We start from the raw sequence: 20,053 nt of genomic DNA on the forward strand, positions 1-20,053 counted from the left end.
TTCCCCTTTTTATTGCTTCTTCAGATCCTCTGTCGATGGGGCCTCAGAAAGCTCTGGAAACCATCGGTGCAAATTTACAGAAGCAGTACGAGAACTGGCAGCCACGGGTAAGCGCGTTTCCTACGCTCTCCTCTCCTCTCCCTCCTCCCCCTCTTCCTTCCTCCCCCTCCTCCCTCGTCTCCCTCCTCCCTCCTCCCCCTCCTCCCTCGTCTCCCTCCTCTCTCCTCCCCCTTCTCTCCCTCCTCCCCCGTCTCCCTCCTCCCTCGTCTCCCTCCTCCCTCCTCTCCCTCCTCTCCTCTCCCTCCTCCCCCTCCTCCTTCCTCCCCCTCCTCCCTCGTCTCCCTCCTCTCTCCTCCCCCTCCTCTCCCTCCTCCCTCCTCCCCCTCCTCCCTCGTCTCCCTCCTCCCTCATCTCCCTCCTCCCTCCTCTCCCTCCTCTCTCCTCCCCCTTCTCTCCCTCCTCCCTCCTCCCCCGTCTCCCTCCTCCCTCCTCCCCCGTCTCCCTCCTCCCTCCTCTCCCTCCTCTCCTCTCCCTCCTCTCCCTCCTCCCCCTCCTCCCTCGTCTCCCTCCTCTCTCCTCTCCCTCCTCTCCCTCCTCCCTCCTCTCCCTCCTCCCTCCTCTCCCTCCTCCCTCCTCCCCCTCCTCCCTCCTCCCCCTCCTCCCCCTCCTCCCTCGTCTCCCTCCTCCCTCGTCCCTCCTCCCCCTCCTCCCTCGTCTCCCTCCTCCCTCCTCCCCCTCCTCCCTCGTCTCCCTCCTCTCTCCTCCCCCTTCTCTCCCTCCTCCCCCGTCTCCCTCCTCCCTCGTCTCCCTCCTCCCTCCTCCCTCCTCTCCCTCCTCTCCTCTCCCTCCTCTCCCTCCTCCCTCCTCCCCCTCCTCCCTCGTCTCCCTCCTCTCTCCTCCCCCTCCTCTTCCTCCTCCCTCCTCCCCCTCCTCCCTCGTCTCCCTCCTCCCTCATCTCCCTCCTCCCTCCTCTCCCTCCTCCCTCCTCCCCCTCCTCCCTCATCTCCCTCCTCTCTCCTCCCCCTCCTCCGTCCTCTCCCTCCTCTCTCCTCCCCATTCTCTCCCTCCTCCCCCGTCTCCCTCCTCCCTCGTCTCCCTCCTCCCTCCTCTCCCTCCTCTCCTCTCCCTCCTCTCCCTCCTCCCTCCTCCCCCTCCTCCCTCGTCTCCCTCCTCTCTCCTCCCCCTTCTCTCCCTCCTCTCTCCTCCCCCTCCTCCCTCCTCCCTCTCCTCCCTCGTCTCCCTCCTCCCTCATCTCCCTCCTCCCTCCTCTCCCTCCTCTCTCCTCCCCCTTCTCTCCCTTCTCCCTCCTCCCCCGTCTCCCTCCTCCCTCGTCTCCCTCCTCCCTCCTCTCCATCCTCTCCTCTCCCTCGTCTCCCTCCTCCCTCCTCCCCCTCCTCCCTCGTCTCCCTCCTCTCTCCTCTCCCTCCTCTCCCTCCTCCCTCATCTCCCTCCTCTCTCCTCCCCCTCCTCTCCCTCCTCCCTCCTCCTCCTCCTCCCTCGTCTCCCTCCTCCCTCGTCTCCCTCCTCCCTCCTCCCCCGTCTCCCTCCTCCCTCGTCTCCCTCCTCCCTCGTCTCCCTCCTCCCCCTCCTCCCTCGTCTCCCTCCTCTCTCCTCTCCCTCCTCCCCCTCCTCCCTCCTCCCTCGTCTCCCTCCTCTCTCCTCTCCCTCCTCCCCCTCCTCCCCCTCCTCCCTCGTCTCCCTCCTCTCTCCTCTCCCTCCTCTCCCTCCTCCCTCCTCCCCCTCCTCCCTCCTCCCTCGTCTCCCTCCTCTCTCCTCTCCCTCCTCTCTCCTCCTGACGGGGGCACCGCCTCCAGGGTTCACATAGCCTTCCAGGTGAGGGCTCCTTACAGCCCTGTGCGCTCGTCCCTGGGGGACCGGACACCCCTCACTGCCGCCCATGCCCCACCCCCCCACTCCGTGTGTGCAGGTGGTCCGGGCCACGCGCCCTCCGACTCGTTCTCTTGCCTGAGTTTCCCCCACAGTCTTTAGCAAATGAAAAGCGTTTTTCATGGTACTCTTAAATCATGGCTTTTCTTTTGCACAGGAAATGCATTTTCGGTAGCTTTTCTGCAGCCCCAACTAGTCAGAGCCCTTCTTCAGTTTTCAGACAGTCGAGAAAAACACTCCACACTCAAAAGGTGACCTGTTATATGCTTGGTCTTTGACTCAGAAGGTAAGGCTGTTCGTAGGGAGCCACTCCCACTTACTGTGCCTTCCGCTGCTTGTGTCTTACAGTTTGGGGGTTTTGTTGTTTTGAAGGAAAGTGGCGTGGGATGCGGTGACTGTGACAAGGCGCTTTTAAGATCTTAAGTTATTCGTAAGCCACCCCGAGACCCGTTTCCTTTGGCCTTTCTCTTTAGCTGGTTTGAAGATTTAATGGGTTTAGTAGAAGATTAGAAATTTGGGGTGTTTGTGGAGGTGCCTTTGTGTTCAGCTTTGTGTAGCGGGCTCTGGAATTCTCTAAAGGGCCTGACGGGGAAGGTGGGGGGCCCGTGGCCTTGCGGGCGCCTCCCCGGACGCTTTGCCATCCTCGGTCCTCCGTTTTGAGCCTCTGCTTCATGGAAGCAAGTGGCTTAGGGGCCCCGGCGAGGCCTGCCTGCTAGGAGTCTTTGTCCGTGGACCCTTTGCGTGATCCGGAGTTTAGGGAGTCTTTGCGTTGCATTCACATTCTAAGGGAACAGCCAGAGTGAGTCTGTTGGTGCCGGTGGCTTCCGCTGCCGCCCGTAGTCCTGGGATGGCTGAGCGGTAGTGACCATCTCTGTGTCTGGGGGTGCGTCTCGTCTCGGTGCCCCCTTTCTGACTTGTCGACTCAGTAGCCGCAGACTCTCATTCTTCAGAAGGCGGTTTCTTAGGGATGGTTTTGTTCCGTGCCTGAGGGCTTTGCTGTCTCCTCTTGATGTTCTATAAAAACCCAGGAGCCTTTCTCTTGAGAGTGTGATGCCTTCGGGAGAGGTTTCGATGGTGCGTCCCTTTGAAAACAGCTGAGATGCCTGCTGTTACCACTAGGAAGTAGCTTCCTTGGGGACTCGGAAGGCCCTCCGGGACCTCAGCAACGACACCCAGGCGCCCAAGGGTGCACGCGTGGCGCAGACAGGCTTTCAGGCCGCGTGTGACCACACATACGGGGCACGCCACCGGCATCCAGAAGGTGGAGAACCAGCAGTGTTTGGATGTAAGAGAATGCCTTTCTGACTTGCCTACCCCTGACCCTGTCCCGGGGGGCACTTACCTACAGGAGAGCGCAGCCCCTTGAATTCAGATCTGCCAGCCGTGTCCTTCACAGGAGGGGCTCCGCCATTTTAATTAACTGTTAAAGAAATACCACATGAGAAGATACGGTCTTCAGAATGCGTGTCTGATATTTCAAGATATTGTATTGCAACGTGTATTCCATTTGCTATGATTTGCAGTTTTGTGTTGGTTTTTTTTTGGAGTCCTAAGCTGATTTGCGGCCAGCTTTCTTACTAGTTTAGCTTGGTAGGCATGGGCTAGTTCACGCTAGCTGGCAGTACGTGGAATCTTCGAAAGTAGGATCTATTATTGTTTTTAATCTGAATTTCTAAGAGCAGATCTCTCCCATGGCATCTGGAAGAGGCATTACCATGTAAGGCAGGCAGCATTTATATATAAGGAAATGATCGCAGATCCAGAAATGATGATAGAATCAGTGTAGGGTTGAGAAGTTCCCTTCTCGTGGTGGCGGGAGGGCCAGCCGAGGGGGCGGGGGGTGGGGGGGGCTGAGTCCTCCGGGTGGACGGTTGTTAGTCTGAGAAACGTGCTTGAAGTGAGCGGGGTTTCCAGAACGGATCTGCAAGGTAGTGTTTGGAAGGAGAGATTCAGTTCACAAGGCTGACGAGGGAGGATGTTTCTAGATCATAGGGTACTTAGGAAAAGCGCCCGTGGACCGGTGCAGGCGGGACCCCCCTCGGGGCGGGGCTATGGAGTGGGCTTGGGATGCGGGCCAGCGACCCCCGGAAAGACGCAGTCCGCGCCGACGGAGTGCGATGGTTTGCCTGCAATCGGGACGCACAACCACAGCAGCGAATACTTAGCGTTTTCTTTTCTGAATGTCAAGATGATTGCGTTCATTTGTAAGTACCATAAAAATGTTTAAAATGTTGCTGCTTCCATCTGTTGGTGGCTTCCTCTGTTTCAGAAACGAGCCTCAGGTAATGGAGGCAGCAGGAGACCTGACGGGCTCGCTGCTGTCGGCCGTGGGGCTGTGCCGTGTGCACTGGGTGATGATGGTACGTGCCCCGGAGCGAGCGGTGCTGCTCTGCTCTTTGTAACCTCCCGTGGGTCACCGGAGAGGGAGGGAGGCCCGCCTCGTGCCGCCTCATCGAGTTTGCACAAAACATGAGGCAGTTACCAGGCTCCGATGTTTGTGTACAAGGTGCCTGTTCCTAGCTGTAAATCAGGGTCCTTTGAAACATTGCAAAGCTAAACACACAGCACGTTATTGCATTCTACAGGGCCCTCGAGTGTTGTGCCGTAATAGAGGTCGATGTGCCGTCCGCAATAAAACAATGGGAACATTATTAAATTTCTGGCCCTTTGGTGTGGATGCCCATAGATCTGGCTTTCTCTTTGTCCGTGCCCCGGACTGCGAGACTCAGAAAGGTGGGGACATAAGGTCGTGTTCATTAGTGTATTCGTGCCTCCGCGTTGCCGTGGGCGGGACGGGCTGGGGGATCGCGCGACCCCAACGCCACATGGGAGCAGCGGAGAACTGACCACGGCAAACCTGCCCACCTCGCGTCTTGGAGAGTTGGTGTCCTTCCTCGTCCTCTTTCCTCCTTGTTTTTCTAGCTTTAACTATTCAAGATAAAACATCTTGATAAAGGTGATTTGGGCTCAGGAAGGAATTTAGAGAAGTCAGGACGGTGCTTTTTTTTTTTTTTTTTTTCCTGAGGTGGCCAGACTCTCAGGCCCAGATTTCCTTTCCAGGCCGACTGAACCCTTGTCTAAATAATTTATCAGTTTGCCACTGGTGAGACATTTCTTTTGATTAAATTTAAGGCTGTGCCTTACTACCTCTTGGGTTCATAAATCTGTGTTCTGCGGGAGATGGAAGGAGGGGTGCCAGCTGCTGTCGCGGCTGCCGCCGGCTGCTGGTCCTGCCAGGCCTCGCTGCCCCCTCGTCGGGCCCCAGCCGAGCGTACAGCTGGGCGACGGGACTGGGGGATCCAAAGCACTGCGTATCCCATGAAGAATTCGTCTTTCTCAGCCTTTTTCTAACAAGTTGGGGGGCTTCTGGCAGTTTAGCACAGGGTGTAACGGCCGGAGCCGATGGGGGGGCGGCAAACGGGGGTCTCTTCCTGTTGTGCTTTCCCCAGAGCGCTGCGGACCACGGCCCCTCTCCCTCTCCTCTGTTATCGGTGGGGGGGACCCGAAAGCCACCTGATGCTGGCATGTTTATAACTCACTAAGGTGAAGGGACTTGAAGGTTTCCACCCGGGCGGAATCTGCATTGACCCTGACTGAGTCCATTTTGTCCCGGGAACGTTCCAGTTTGCAGAATGCCCTTTGGGGCCTCGCCCGAGCGCCCCTGGCTTGTAGGAGCTCCTTCTGGAGCCAGGTCAGGGTGTGCAGGGGTGGCCCGCCTGTGTGTGGCCGCGGGCCCTGCAGGTACGTCTCGGGCCACACGGGACCGTGCTTACGACATGGTGTGGACTCCGTTCGCGGGCTTGAATTCCATCCCGCCCTTCAGTGGACCGTGCTCCTCAGGTTGTTCGCAGTGGGCGAGTGGCCTGGCACGTTCTTACAGTGCTGCCCGCCCGGCGGAGTGCGTGCGGGCGGGAAGTCTGTCTGGGACAGAGCAAGGCCCCACCGCCTGGTCATCGGCCAAGTAGGAGTCACTGCTGCACTTGAACCGAAGCGACTTTGCTGTTGGTCACAGGGTTGCCTGCACGCCACCGAGCGCGTGCTTGGACCAACGTGGCTCGTCGCCGTACCGTATGGTGGGAGGGGGCGTCTGGGGGGAACGGGGCCGAAGGCCAGCGGACAGCTTCGTTCCTCCTTGGGGCCTCACAGGCTTGTCCTGTAGGTGTGAGGCACAGGTGTTTGCCAGCCTGGCGCTCCGGTGCGATGCTGTTCTGGTGGGGCTGTGGTGAGGCTGTGTCCTTGCCTCCTCCCTGCAGCGGGGCTGACGGCTTGGCCCTCGTGCTGGGGGTGCTAGGGAAGCGGCTCTGCCCGCCCGGTTGCTGGGACGGGCTCCAAGCCCGCTGCGCTGCTGGGTGACCTGCCCCCCTGGCCTGTGGTGTCCTTCCTGGGGTGGGTCGCGGCGCTTGAGACCCACGGACTGTGGCTCGTCCCTCGCTGGGGGTGGAGTAGGGGCAGGGCAGCGTATGTCCGCGCTGACAGCTCTCCCCCCGACTCCCTCGGGTGTTCCGGAATGAAGTTCCTACAGGGATGCGGTCAAGACTCGTGCGTGGGTGGGTTCTGCCTCGTCGTGGCATTTTCAGAGTCCGATGTGGACTCTCGAGGGAGGGCCCAGTCGTGCCGTGGGACTGTGTTCCCCGGCCTGGGGGTGCTCTGAGACATTTGTAGTGACTCCTGTTGGGCCGGTCACGCTTGACCTTAGTCTCAAACTGACATGGTGGCTCAGCAGTGAAGATGCCCCACGAGTCATCCGTGATGCCACCGTCACACCATCATCCCGTCCTGTTGTCCCCCAGGCCAGCCAGCTCCCCTCTCCCTCTTCCTGCAGCAGCCGGCTTCCTTTTCTGTTGGTCCCAAGGTTGGGCTCTGTCCCCCTTGCCAGTGTTTCTGTGACACATTGCCGGTGAGGGCACACGAGCAAAGGGAGAGCTGGGGAGATGGCCCCCACTCGATACAACTCCCCCCGGCGGGAAGCACTTCGCATCAGGTGCTCATGACGTTTGCACGACGGTGTGGACAAAGCCTCCTGTCCCGCACTCCCCTTCACCCCGCCCTCTCCCTGCTCGCCCGACCGCCTCTCCACGCACAGCGTTCACGGACGGTTCCGGTCGTGCAGCCCGGCCCGCACGCCACCCCCGTCTCCGGAAAACCCGTTTCTACCCGGCTCTTCCTGCCGAGCCCGCCTGCCACCGCGTCCAGCAGAGCAGAGAGGCGGCCACCGCCCAGCAGCTTCGTGGCGCCGCCGATAGGTTCTTGGCAGAAGACGACAAGCACATTGAAGCAGGGGGAGGGGGTGACCCTGCAGGCCACGCGGAGGGGTGAGCAGCCCGTCCCCGGCCACACGTCCCGGCCGTCTGGGGCGGCGTGTGCGCATCGCCTCGTGTGGTGCCACCGCCGTGCGGCCCCCGTGGTGACCCCTGCCTCTGCGGTCACAGGGCGGCTGGCGTGGGCGCGGGAGAGTCCTGGGATTTGGGCCCACGCGGCTTTGAGCGGTACACCGGCGAGCGTGGATTTCGGGCCACTGCCAGGGAGGTGTCTCCACTGTAGCCCCTCATGTCTATGTGGCTGTGATACCCCTCCCCCCGCAGGCGTGGCCCTTTGCACCCCTGCCCCCACCCCGTGGGCCGCTGGCAGGTGGGCCTGGGCTGGGAGGGCCTAGCAGGTGGCCGCCTCCCCGCTGCCACTGCACTGGTGGGGGGTGGGGGGTGGGGGGGCGAGGCCGTGGCCCGGGGGCCGTGGGAAGAACTTCGACGTGAACTGTCGCTTTGCCTAGACGTGAACTGTCGTTTTGCTTCCTAGACGTGAACGTTGAGAGTTTACGCTGAACTTGTAGGGTCTGTAAGCGCCAAAGGAGGGTTCACAGGGAGGAGAAAATGAGGTGAAATGTAGGCTCGATGGCGGGGGGGGGATGCGGTGGAGCCGGTGGTGGGGAGGCCCGAGCCCCTGGCACAGAGCTCCGTGCTCCTCCTGCTGGGACCCCGCTCCCGCCCGCCCCCGCGCATGACTTGCTCGAAGGATCGTGTTTAATAGCGAAACAGGGCTGGACCGTGTCCTTAACAAGCCCACCCGGGATCTGGTCTCAGCCGCGTGTGTGACACATGGCAAATGAGGACCGGTCGCCTTCTGTGAGGACGCGCCCAGACCGCCGGTGCGGCGGCTTCCCCGGTTAACCTGGAGGCCCCGATGCCGAGCCTTGTGCACCGGGCTCTGGGGCGGGGGGGGGGGGGGGGGGGGGGGTTGCCGGGGCGGGAGCGAAGGTGTCTGAGGAAGTGCTGGGAAAGTAGCGGATACAGAGCCTGAAGCAGGGGACTCGGGATCGGGGGTGGCCGCGAGGAGCCCACCGTATGCTCGCCATACGCAACTGCGAAGGGCTGTCGAATCCGGTTCCAGCCGGAGGAGAAAGTGTGGCTCCAGGGCGATGGTAACAGACTGGAGGGGAGGGGCCCCGTCTGCTCGTCTGCTCGGCTTGACTTCATTCCGCCGGGAAAGCATCTGTCACAGGGGTAGTTGTGAATCGGGGGTTCACGACAGCTTCTGGGTGCCCCTGTCTTAAATGTCAGGGTTTTGCTGTAGGTGTGGCGTGTCACGGAGCTGTGGGAAGGGGAAATGAAATTCACATAGCATGATATTACGACGGGAACCGCGCAGCGCCTGGCCTGTGTCTGACTGACTGCCGTCACCCGGCACCGCGTTTCCGAGACTCGTTCGTGTGCGTGCGTGTTGTCGCATGGATCGGCGTCTGGGGCTTTTCACGGCTGAGTAAACGCCGCTGGACAGACGCTCTGCGTCGTGTTTATCCATCTGTGGGTGGACGTTTGGCCTGTTTCCACCTTGTGGCTGTTACGAACGATGCTGCTGTGGACATTCGTGTACGGGTTCTTGCACGGACATACGTTTTCAGTTCTTTTGGGTACATGCCTAGGGGAGGAATTGCTGGCTTGTATGTAACTCTGTTTACCTTTTCTTTTTGAATGTCTGTTTATTTTTGAGAGAGAGAGAGAGAGAGAGACAGCGCGCATGTGCGCCCACACGCGGGGGCGGGGCCGAGAGAGAGAGGGACAGAGAATCCCAAGTAGGCTCTGAGCTGTCAGCCTGACGTGGGACTCAGACTCACGACTGTCAGATCATGACCTGAGCCAAAGTCAGATGCTTCACTGACTGAGCCCCCCCAGACGCCCCTCTGTGTTTGCCTTTTGGAGGATTTCCCCGGTCGTTTTCCATCCTACTGGCGACATTTGACGGTTCAGTTTCTCCCCGTCCTCACCAACACTTGTTTTTTTCTGTGTTTTTGTTTTAAAATTATTACGGTGACGGCCATGCCGGTTTTGGTTAGCATTTCCCTAATAGCGAAGGATGTTGAGCATCTTTTCATGTACTTGTTGGCCATTTATTTGCACATCTTTGGGAAAATGTCTCTTCAAATCCTGTACCGTTCTTTACTTGGGTTATTTTTCTTTATTGTTGGGTTGTAAGACTTCATAATGGACATTTTCAGTTTTTTTTAATGATTATTTTTGAGAGAGAGAGAGACAGAGAGCAAGTGAGCAGGGGAGGGGTAGAGAGAGGAGAGACAGAATCTGAAACAGGCTCCAGGCTCTGAGCTGTCAGCACCGAGCCCGACATGGGGCTTGAACCCACGAGCAGTGAGATCATGACCTGAGCCGAAGTTGGATGCTTAACCAGCTGAGCCACCCAGGCACCCCCATAATGGAGATTTTTAAATCAAGTAAGCCATAACTCTAGTCATGAGGACTTGTGTCCTTTCTAAATAATGTATGTGGTGTCTCATAATAACGTTATAATAACATTACAGCATATATAACATAACACACAACATATATAACATTACCTCATAATAACATTTAGGTCCTAAATAGTCTTCGGCCAGTTTGATTTGTCCCACGTATGAAATTCTTATTAAGAGTCTCCGGTAAGAGCACAGGGGACTTAGGAGGGAGCGGTCTGGGATAGTTAGGTATGGCCAGAGGGTTTTCTGTGCCTTAGTAACCCTGAAGAAATTTGTTTCACAAACACTGTCCTTTCATTAGTGCACTTGATGGCCGCGTTCATCTGGGAGCAGGGAGACCTGTGACCCCGGGCAAATCCCCAGAATGTACTTGAGCTAGACCGCACTAAAGCCAGATCATCCTCTCGGAGGTGAGCAGTTTGGACAGCACGGGTCTGCTGTGTCCAGGGCACAGGACTCGGGAGATGGCGATCATGGTCGGGGGGGGGGGCGTCCTCTCTGCGTGTTTATCATTTTGTGAAAATCGGAGGGGTCTCCGTTTCGCAGGTCTGCCGCTCTTTTTTTAAATTTTTTTTTTTTTTCAACGTTTATATTTATTTTTGGGACAGAGAGAGACAGAGCATGAACGGGGGAGGGGCAGAGAGAGAGGGAGACACAGAATCAGAAGCAGGCTCCAGGCTCTGAGCCATCAGCCCAGAGCCCCACGCGGGGCTCGAACTCACGGACCGCGAGATCGTGACCTGGCTGAAGTCGGACGCTCAACCGACTGCGCCACCCAGGCGCCCTCTTTTTTTTTTTTTAAATGTTTTATTTATTTTTGAGACCGAGAGAGAGACAGAGCATGAGCAGGGGAGGGGCAGAGAGAGAGGGAGACACAGAATCAGAAACAGGCTCCAGGCTCTGAGCCATCAGCCCAGAGCCCGACGCGGGGCTGGAACTCACGGACCGCGAGATCGTGACCTGGCTGAAGTCGGACGCTTAACCGACTGCGCCACCCAGGCGCCCCTCTGTCGCTCCTTTTAACGTGCTTATGTTTCCACGTGCCCCACCGACGAGAGTCCTTCACCTTTTAAGTTGAGGGGAACAGGGCACGGTGTACTGGGGCCTTGGGAGCTCCGCGGGTCCTGGGACACCTGTCGGCGGGGGGGTTCAGGCTGGTGGGCTCACCCAGGGCCGGGGCTGCTTTGCCGGCAGGGGCAGGCTCAGTGAAGAGCGGGTTCCAGCTTTGCCACGTGGACGTCGGCCCTCGGTGGGGGCGGCTGCCTGGCGGGGGGGGGGGGGCAGCCAGAGTTTCCAGGTCTTAGGACCGCACGTTCCACCCCTGGGCTCCCCCCTGTCTGTCGGGTCTGGCTTTGGTCGCCAGAGTGGTCGGCCGCCTCGCCTCTGTTCCCCCAGAGCACTGAGGACGGGCTCAGATGAAGCACAGAGGATGAGAAGGGCTCTTGGTGTACTTACTGGGTGACCTGAGGCCGCCCTGCTCGCCCGTCCGGGGCACGGCCAGGAGCACAGGTGCCAGAGGAGGCCCTGAGCTACGGGCTCCGACGTGACGGTGGACGCATCTGGATGTATGTCTGGGTCTGGCTTCTTTTATATCTTAGTTTCGTCTCGTCTGTTTCTACTGCCTTTTCCCTTGCCTTTTATGTTAACCAGGTTTCAGAACATTTTTGCACGTCCCCTTGCCTTAGTGCCGTGTGCTGGTGCGGGGTGACCCCGCAGGTGACTGTGTGTGCGTCCTGTGCACTGTCCTTCAGCTGAGGCCACGCTGGGCAGCATACGCCTCAGCGTGTACTTGCCCTGCCCTCCCCTGCGGTCCCACCAGCGGCTCTGCTCCGCGTGCAAGGCTGTGTTATTGTTCTTTTGCCCTCTTTACTCCTTCCTGCATTTCTGTCCCTTCTGGGATCATTTTCCTTCAGTCTGGAAGTTTTAAAATATTTCTTTTAGTGTGAATCTTCTGGCAACACATTATTTAGTTTTTGTCTGAGAATGTTTTTATTTTTCCTTCGTTTCGTTTTTGAAAGATCGTTTTGCTGGGTGTGCAATTTTATAGTGATTTTTTTTTTCTTTTCAGTTTAAGGTCCCCCCGCCCCCGCCATTTAAAGCAGTTGAAAAGCGTGTTTGTCTCATCTCTGGGCGTCTGTCCTGTTGGAAAGTTGGCCGTGAGTCTTCATATTTATCTTTTCAAGGTGCCCCGTTTTCCCCCTCTGGCTGATTTAAAGCTCTTCTCCTCGCTCGCTGAGATGCCCGTAGGTGTGGTTTACGTTGTGTTTATCCTGTTAGGTGCTCTGCCGCGTGGGGCCTGATGGTTTTCATCAGCATCGCCACAGACCCTGCTCTGTGTGTTCCCTCCGATTCGAGGATGTGAGGCCTCGTGTCCCCAGTACGTCTTACCTTCTGTTCAGCATTGTGTTTTTTCTTTCCGTGCTTTTGTCTGGATGTTTTCCCGGGACTGCTGTGCAGCTCACAAACCCTCTTCTGCTGTAGTGGCCAATCTCCTGTTTAGCCAACCTACCATTTTTTTTCTTTCATTGTGTTTTTCTGTTCCATCATTTCCATTAGGCTCTCTGTTGATTGCCGTCTCTGGGGGAAATCTCCATCTTGTTACGTCTGATCCTGAACACATGGGCTTTCAGCACTAGGATGCCCGTTCTTCTGACACTACGTCTCCGAGACTGGGAGGCGTGTTTCTGACCACGCTGACTGCTGTGTGTATTGCTGGAGTTGCCCTGTGTGCACGGGGGCGAACTCCGTGGTGTGATGGGCACGGTCAGTGTTTCGGCCTGCCAGTCGGGGGGCGGGTGTCAGTCGTGACTGTGAAGCGTCTGTGCACGGGGTCTGTGGCCCGGAAGAACACCACCCACCCTCCGGGCCTGCGGGGCGACGCTGAGTGAACCCGTAAAGTCGACTCCGAGAGGACCCCCGAGCGTGCGGAGGAGGTGCTGGGGCACCTAGGCCAGAGCGTGTCGAGTGACGAACTTGTCTGATTGAGCTGACGATGGCTCTGCTACCAAGCGTCAGACAAAAATTCCAGCCGGTGAAAAAGCACCGTGTCAGAGCTTAGTCGGCAGCGTTGTTTTCCTTGGTGACACATGGTGCAATAATGCGTCTTACAGTCTTTGGATCTTGGATTTCAGGAAGTAAATAGCATCTATTTTATACAGATTGTAGCCATACTTTTTGAGGAGCAGAGCTGGGGACAGAACGATCCTCCTTGGGGTTTAATAATGCAGAGAATCCCATTCTCCACCCCGTGGCCCCCCACCCCTTCCCATTTTGTTTATATTCTGATCTCCCTCGGCAAGGGGCTTGCAGGGACCGAGTACACGGAGACAGAGGCGGTCAGTGATTGGTCTGTATTTGCCACTCTCCTAGTAAGTGACCAGAGATGTGAGTTAGTGTCCTGTCGCCCTGAAATCCTGGATGCGGCCGCCCCGTGATCTCCGCTCCCAGGACCATCTCAGATGCGTCCCCTCCTTCCACTTCCAGGGAAGGAGGCATAGAAGGTGGGCTTGCCCGTTAGGCACTGGGGGTGGCCCGCCTGGCCTAGGTTAAGCTTCGAGGCGATTGGAAGTGACTTGTCAGGGGGCGCCTGGGTGGCGCAGTCGGTTAAGCGTCCGACTTCAGCCAGGTCACGATCTCGCGGTCCGTGAGTTCGAGCCCCGCGTCGGGCTCTGGGCTGATGGCTCAGAGCCTGGAGCCTGTTTCCGATTCTGTGTCTCCCTCTCTCTCTGCCCCTCCCCCGTTCATGCTCTGTCTCTCTCTGTCCCAAAAATAAATAAACGTTGGAAGTGACTTGTCAGAGTCAGTGTGGATGCTGGGGTCTTCTGCGGGGCAGACTGAGAGGGCACGGCCATTCCGCCTTACCCCACGAGGGAGACGGCGAGGGCCACACGCAAGGTGGCGTCTTGGAGGCGGAGTTGGACCCCAGCGGGAGCCCCCGGGCCCAGCCTGCTCCCGGCACGGCCCCTCAGGTCTGCTTCCTCACCGCCGCTGCGCTGAGTTCATCCTTCAGCTTGGGAAGAGCTGGGCGTTTGCAGCCACAGCTCCTGCTTTCCTCTTCACTCCGCGCTCTCTTCCTGGGCCTCAGGGCCCGAGACGCTCCTCGCAGAGATCTGACGCGTCTGTCAAGGTTCTCACGGCTTTCTGTGGCCGTCGTGAAAGGGGCCTTTTCCCTGCGGTCCCTAGTGGGTTTTTAGAACAGGGCTTCCTGCTGCCTGTTGGTTGTTATGCTGTCCCCAGACACCTTCCTCTGCGGCCCCGCGCGGCTGTGACGGGCTGTGACGGTGCTGTGGCGGCCCTGGGGCGGGCCGAGGCGGCGATGTGGTGGCGCTGTGCAGGCCTTGGGGCGCCAGGACCGGCACTCGGCCCCGCCGGAGACTGGCCGCCTGCCGGCCCGGGCCGCCGGCGTCCGGTCCCGCGCACAAACTTGCGGGGGCGCAGGAGGGCCTGTTCTGGTTTCAGTTCAATAGATTTCACGTCTCTTTAAATCTTTAAAAATTTAGAACATCCTTTTCTCTTCATGCCATTGCGCAGACGATTTTTACAAGTCATTTTGGACGTCGTTTAGCGAGGTCAGGTGCGCGGCCAGATCCGGTCTTGGGGCTGGTGAGCCGTGCGAACGGTGTGCCCCCTTCAGGACGAACCGGAGGTGGGGGCGTCGGTGACCCAGGAAGGTCCCTCACCATCCCCGTCCGTTTCCGTCCGCCCCCCGCATTGGTTTTGCCCGACCCTGACGTGTGCACGCGGGACTCAACGCTGGGTCATCCTGCCTCCTCTCGCACGACGAGGTTTCTGAGACGCGGTCGTGTTGCTGCGCGTGCCCGTGGCTCGTTGCCTCCGTGGCCCAGGCGCGTCTCACCGTGTGTCTGGGCCACGACGCGATCGTTCACCCGCTGGTGTGCGGTTGGGTAATTTCCAGTTGTGGCCTTGGTGAAGGAGGCCGCCGTGAGTGTGGGCGTGAAAATGTTTGCGTGGGCCCGTGTTTTCATTTCCCTCGGGCGCCTGGGAATGGGCTTGCGGGCCGTGGGGTCCTCGCATGTTTGCTGTTCTGTTTTGCGAGCAGCTCTCAGTTGGCAAGATGACAGAGGTCACCCGTCTCCGTGCGGAGCCAGGCGGTCTGCGGGGGGCTCTTACTCGCAGTTGACTCCACGCACACACGTGAGCTAAGGAGACGGCTGGCTCTGAAGCAGTGCTCGGGTCGCGGACGTTCTCGTCCTCTCCCGCAGTACCCGTCCCCGGCGGTGGGGCGTGAGCGGGCCGCGTGTGCTGAGAAACACGGCCCAGTTCAGAGGAGAGTCAGGTGAACTGCTTCGGCAGCCCCTCCTCTTGCAGGGGTCACCCTGTCCCCGCTGTGCCGTGCTTTCCCTTAGTTCTCTGCAGGGTTGACCGCGCAGGTGGGTGCGGGCCAGCAAGACCCCGAAGGGACCCCGGGCAGCTGGCCCTTCCTGACACCCGCGTGTTCCTTCACTCAGCGCTGCTTTGGTGCCTCATGGGGCCACTTTGGTCGTCAGGACCCCGCTGCTCTGCCTTTCTGCTAACAGCAGAGTGGAAATCTGGGTCGTCACAAACAATCCATCCAGGAGAATGGGCCCCACTGTTTCCCTCCTCTCCCCGCTTCCTTTCCCCTCTCCTCCCCTCTCTCTTTTTTCTTAATATATTTTTTAACATTTATTCATTTTTGAGAATGAGAGAGACAGAGCATGAGTAGGGGGGTGGGCAGAGGGAGAGGGAGACACAGAATCAGAAGCAGGTTCCAGGCTCCCAACTGTCAGCACGGAGCCCGATGTGGGGCTCGAACCCACGAACCGTGAGATCATGACCTGAGCTGAAGTCGGACGCCCAACCGGCTGAGCCACCCAGGTGCCCCTCCTCCCCTCTCTTTATCTGCCCTCCTCTCCCCCGCCTTCTTCCCTCCCCTTGTCCCCCTTCCCTACTCTCCCCTCTGCCCCATTTCCCCCTCCTCTCCTCTCCTCTCCTCTCCTCTCCTCTCCTCTCCTCTCCTCTCCTCTCCTCTCCTTCCCTCCTCTTCCCTCCCCTCACCCCATCTCTCCTCTCCTTCCTCTCCTCTTCTCTACTCACCCCTCTGCCCTATCTTCCCCTCCTCCCCTCCCCTCCCCCTCCCTCCCCCCTTCTCCTGCTTCCCTACTGTCCCTTCTACCTCATCTCCCCTTCTCCTCTCTCTCTTCCTTTCCTCCCCTCCCCTCCCTCCCCTCCCCTCCCCTCTCCTCTCTCCCCTCCCTTTCTTTCTCTTCTCCTCTCCCCTTCCCTCCTCTCCCCTCTGCCCCATCTCTCCCTTCTCCTCCCCTCTGGTCTTCGAAGGAGCACTTATTGACCGGCAGGCTGGGGAAGTGCCCTTAACGAAGAGGTAAGAAAGGAAGAGCCCAAGTCCTTGCCTTTTCAGAGCTGCTCGATTAGAAGAGGGAACATTCCTAACAACGTGGGCTGTGATAACTGTAAACTGCCTGAGATAAATTTATAGCGTTCATTTCCTTCAGAAAGACCTAGAGTTTTTTTGACAAGGAGAAATATGGTTTTATGCGTTTTATGTCCGGAATATTGATACGGTTTTAGTCTGCATTACTCCTCAAAAGGAATGAAGTTTTGTCTTTTTTCGGAGCTATGGAGGCCTTCTTGGTTTTTCCTCCTTTTATTTCTTTGTGCTTTTCCTCATTTCCCCCCTTGTGTTCCTTCATTTTCTCTGCCAGTTAAAGCACTTGGAAGGAAATCTCTGAAGTACCTTTGCTGCTGTTGGCCGTGGGGGTGCACGCTCCTGCGGGAGCCCGGCCTGCCTTTCCCTGGGGTTCCTCCTCGTCACCCCAATTAGCCGTGTGCCGGCTGCTCCCCGTCAGAGACCCCCAGGTCTCCCGCGTAGGAGAACCTCCACGGCCCGGAAGCCACTTGAAAACACTGCCTAATTACTGCCGTGTATCCTGACTACTGTTCTCACTTCTTCTGAGGACTTTCCCTTTGAAAGTGGTGTAAGCGCCAGGAACGCGAGGAAGATCTTCGTGGGAAGTCGGGAGGGTGTCTTGCTCGTCTGCTGGCCCCCAGACCGCTCCTTGTCTCCCTCCCCGGCCTGTCTCCGTGAATCCTGTGTCTGTTGTGACGCCGTGACCGTCCCATGCATGGGGATCGCGGGCAGGCGCGGGTTTATTTTTGGTGGTTCTCTCCAGAGAAGAACCGTGTCTTCTGCCTCCTTCAGGAAGACATATTAGAAATGTGGCTCTCTGGCGTTACCTAAAAATTGCCTTTCTCCAAATTGGGCTCTCAAAAATAGAGTATTTCCATTATTTTCTCCTTCTCCCTAGTACGAATTTGAGGACTCTTCCCTCCCCCGCACCCAGCCTCCTGGGGACAAAAAAGATGGACGGTAGAGGAGGTCCTAGGACAGATTGCTGGCGTCTTCAGGATAAATGAGAAGGCGTAGGCTCGTAGCGAATGTGAGTGATCCGGAATCGCACTGGTCAAGGTACGGGAGAGGCAAAAGCATGAATCATGCCTGCTCGAGTCGGTGCAACAAAATTTTATGGAGTGTGTGCCATATATGGGGCGCTTTGCTAGTTGCTGTGGGTGTGAAAATAAGATGCTTCCTCCTGGCCAAGAGCTCCAAGCCTTACAGGGAAAGTAGACATTAATTCATTGATTCACGCGTTCATCCGTCGGGATTACACTTGGCTCAGATTCTGAGCAAAACCAGGTATGGTTCCTGCCGTTGTGGAGCGTGGAGTATCGTGGGGGAACCGGGGAGCAGTCACGCAGTCCTACCGAGGGACAGACAGCAGCAGACCGCGAGAAGTGCCCGAAACGAGGAGTACGTTCCGTGCACGTGGCTGAGGGCCGTCCTGACCGGAAGTCACATGGCATGCACATTGTGTTCCTGGCGGAGTGCTTGCCGGGCCAGAGTGCTCCCCGCCGTGTCCCAAAGGAGGGATCCGAGCCGGGCAGCACCTCCCCGTCGCCGTGCGCACCCAGACTCAGGAGGGGCGGTGCCTGCCACTTGCCCAGCGCCCTCTGTGTCGCTAGGGCACCGACTGGTTGGGGCGTGACGTTCACAGGAACCCGGAAGATGGGGGTGACCATCCGCATTTACCTTTACTAGGCTGCCTGCCCGGAGAACATTCTGCCCAGTTCCTCCCTAGGCGTCCGCTGACCTCTCCATACCTGTCGTGGTGCCTCCAGTGTGTGCAGGGCGTGTGGGGCCACCCCGACTTGCAGGGGTTACTTGTCCTCCAGGGGCAGGGAGACGGGCAACTGAGGGAAACACCGCAGAGTCTGCGGCGTCTGGGCTCGGAGCCCGGGACCTGGGGAGCCGGGGACCCAGACGTGGCCAGGTGGCTGCGGTGCAGGCAGGGTGCTCCCTCCCAGCCTGTGGTTCCTGTGTCCCCGGAGCAGCCCCAGGTCCTGGGAGAGGCAGCAGAGAAGGACGAGGCCGCCGTCCCACTGTTCTCCAGCTTCTGCTGCTTCCGAAGGTTTTCCTCTTAGCCCTTCTGACCAAGGTGCACAGAGGTAACTGCCAGCGTGGGAGAACGCATTCTCCCATTTCAGGGATGTTCTATGGCAGTTCTGTGCCTGACTTGTTCGTCTGTACGGTGTCCTTCACAAGCTTGTCACCCTTATCTCCGGGGACAGCAGGTTGTTGACAACTGCAGACGGTGCTAATACTCTCTCTGGCTTCGTGGTAAAACACGGGGCCCCTCGATCGGCTCTGCACCCTTCACGGGGCGGCACGAGATCACAGGACCCGGTGAATGTCAGAGACAGAACCGGGGACGGAACTGTCATCGTGTGGCTCTGCTCCGTCGGTAGCCTTGTTTGTTTGATTCCCGCCAGGGACCCAATATTCTGAGACAAGAGAACCTTCTCGTGATACCGATGTAATGGGAGAATCCCGGAGGATCTGCCGTTTTGCCAGCAGCTTGCATGCCTCGGGCAGAGTGACCCTAGACGGGAGTCTGGAACCGAGGGAGCTTTACTGTCAGCGCAGTGTGGAAACCACGCAGCAGAAACGTGTGGTTTTCAAATGGGTGCTCGAACCTGGGGCTGTCCTCGAACGCAGCTTTCCTGCACGGGAGCAGGAGCAGTTCCCGCACTTGCCTGTGATACGGGTCTGGTCTGGGGAGGCGGGGCCGGGACCGCGGCCCGTCGGGCAGGCTGGGCTCGGCTGCACCGACGCCTTCCGGGGTGCTCCCCGGCCCTGCTTCACCAGCCGCCGGCCCTTGTGAGCTCAGAGGCAAATTGCTGTCATTCGCGTAAGCCCCGAGGCCACTTCCTGAACACCCTGAGTCCGTAGAGCCGGCTGTGAGGTTTTGCTGGCAGGGCGCGGAGCGGAGGCGGCCGTAGGCGTGCGGGCACGACCGGGGACGGTGCCCAGGCGGGCGGTCACCCACGGCACACGCTCGTTCTCCTGGACGGAGCCCGCAGGGGCGTCCTGGCGCACTGCGGGGGAAGGGACTCACAGGGGGGCCCTGTTCGCGGGCTCCTCGGCTCTCCGTTGAGTGCCTCACGTCTTTGTACTTGACTCGCGCTGCGCGTGTCGTTTGCGCGGTAAGGGTGCCCAGTTTCAGAGGCTTATGATAAATTTCATGGCCACCTTCCTCATTTATTTTTGGGAGAGAGGGCCGCGGGTCCGCCAGGCACGGGCTCCGGGGCGGCGGGGTCTCTCTGCTTTGGCGTGGGTGTGCCCGGCGCCTGGCACGGGGCCTGGCACGCAGGACGCGCCCATCCGTCCTCGTTGGCTTTGCTGCGCCCACGGCCCGGCTCTTAGCCTGCGTGGTCTGGCCTCGCCCCCTGCTCGTGCCTTCCATTGCCCCTGAGCACAACCCCCTGCGTGGCCGCGAGGGGCTCCTCAGTTGGGGGCGCACGCCGTGAGCCCTGCCCAGGCCCTGTCCTCCCGCAGACGCTGTGGGGCCCAGCTCTTGGCCCTTGCCCTCCTCCTCTCTCTCCGCGGGACTGAGTCCCACCCCGCTCTCCCTCCCCTCCCCCTCCCCTTCCCTCCCCTTCTCTCCCCTCCCCTCCCCCACTGCCTAGGCTTCCTCTGTACCCAGGCTCCGTGAGGGTCACATTTGCGGGGTGAGAGTGTGTGAGTGTGTGACTGTGCGTGTGATTGTGGGATCGTGTGTGTTGAACGTGTGTGACTGCGTGTGTGTGATCACGTCTGTGTGTGAGGCTGTGAGTGTGGCCCGTGCGTCCGCCTGTGGGAGACTGCGGCGGTGTGGGCGTGTCCAGCTGTGCGTGTGTGGGAGCGAGTGTGGGTGTGAGCGTGCGTCCCCTGTGAGGCGTCCGGTGACCCTACAGTTCCCTCCAGGTCCAGCTGCCCCCCGTCCTGCCTGTGCTGTGCCTGTCGCGGGGTGGAGCGGTTCACAGTGACTTCGAATGGTTAGGACAGCGTTAGAGAAGGCGTTAAGAAAGGGGTGGGGAGGGTCCGGCTGG

The 20,053-nt window shown here is 59.0% G+C and overlaps 1 protein-coding gene across 5 annotated transcripts in view; it reads left to right on the top strand.

Annotated features, from left to right (window-relative positions):
- RPTOR (regulatory associated protein of MTOR complex 1) overlaps window positions 1-20,053 on the top strand; it is a 334,714-nt gene that overhangs the window by 82,688 nt on the left and 231,973 nt on the right. For 4 of the 5 annotated variants that reach the window (XM_045489812.1, XM_045489813.1, XM_045489815.1 and 1 more), the window contains one exon: window positions 25-107. In XM_045489812.1, the coding sequence (XP_045345768.1) occupies window positions 25-107 (83 nt within the window). Of the gene's footprint in view, window positions 1-24; window positions 108-3,775; window positions 4,092-20,053 lie in introns of those variants that run through there. The other variant, XM_045489817.1, reaches the window with a different exon arrangement.

This window comes from Leopardus geoffroyi, chromosome E1 (genome assembly GCF_018350155.1).
Source record: "Leopardus geoffroyi isolate Oge1 chromosome E1, O.geoffroyi_Oge1_pat1.0, whole genome shotgun sequence".
NCBI lineage: Eukaryota > Metazoa > Chordata > Mammalia > Carnivora > Felidae > Leopardus > Leopardus geoffroyi.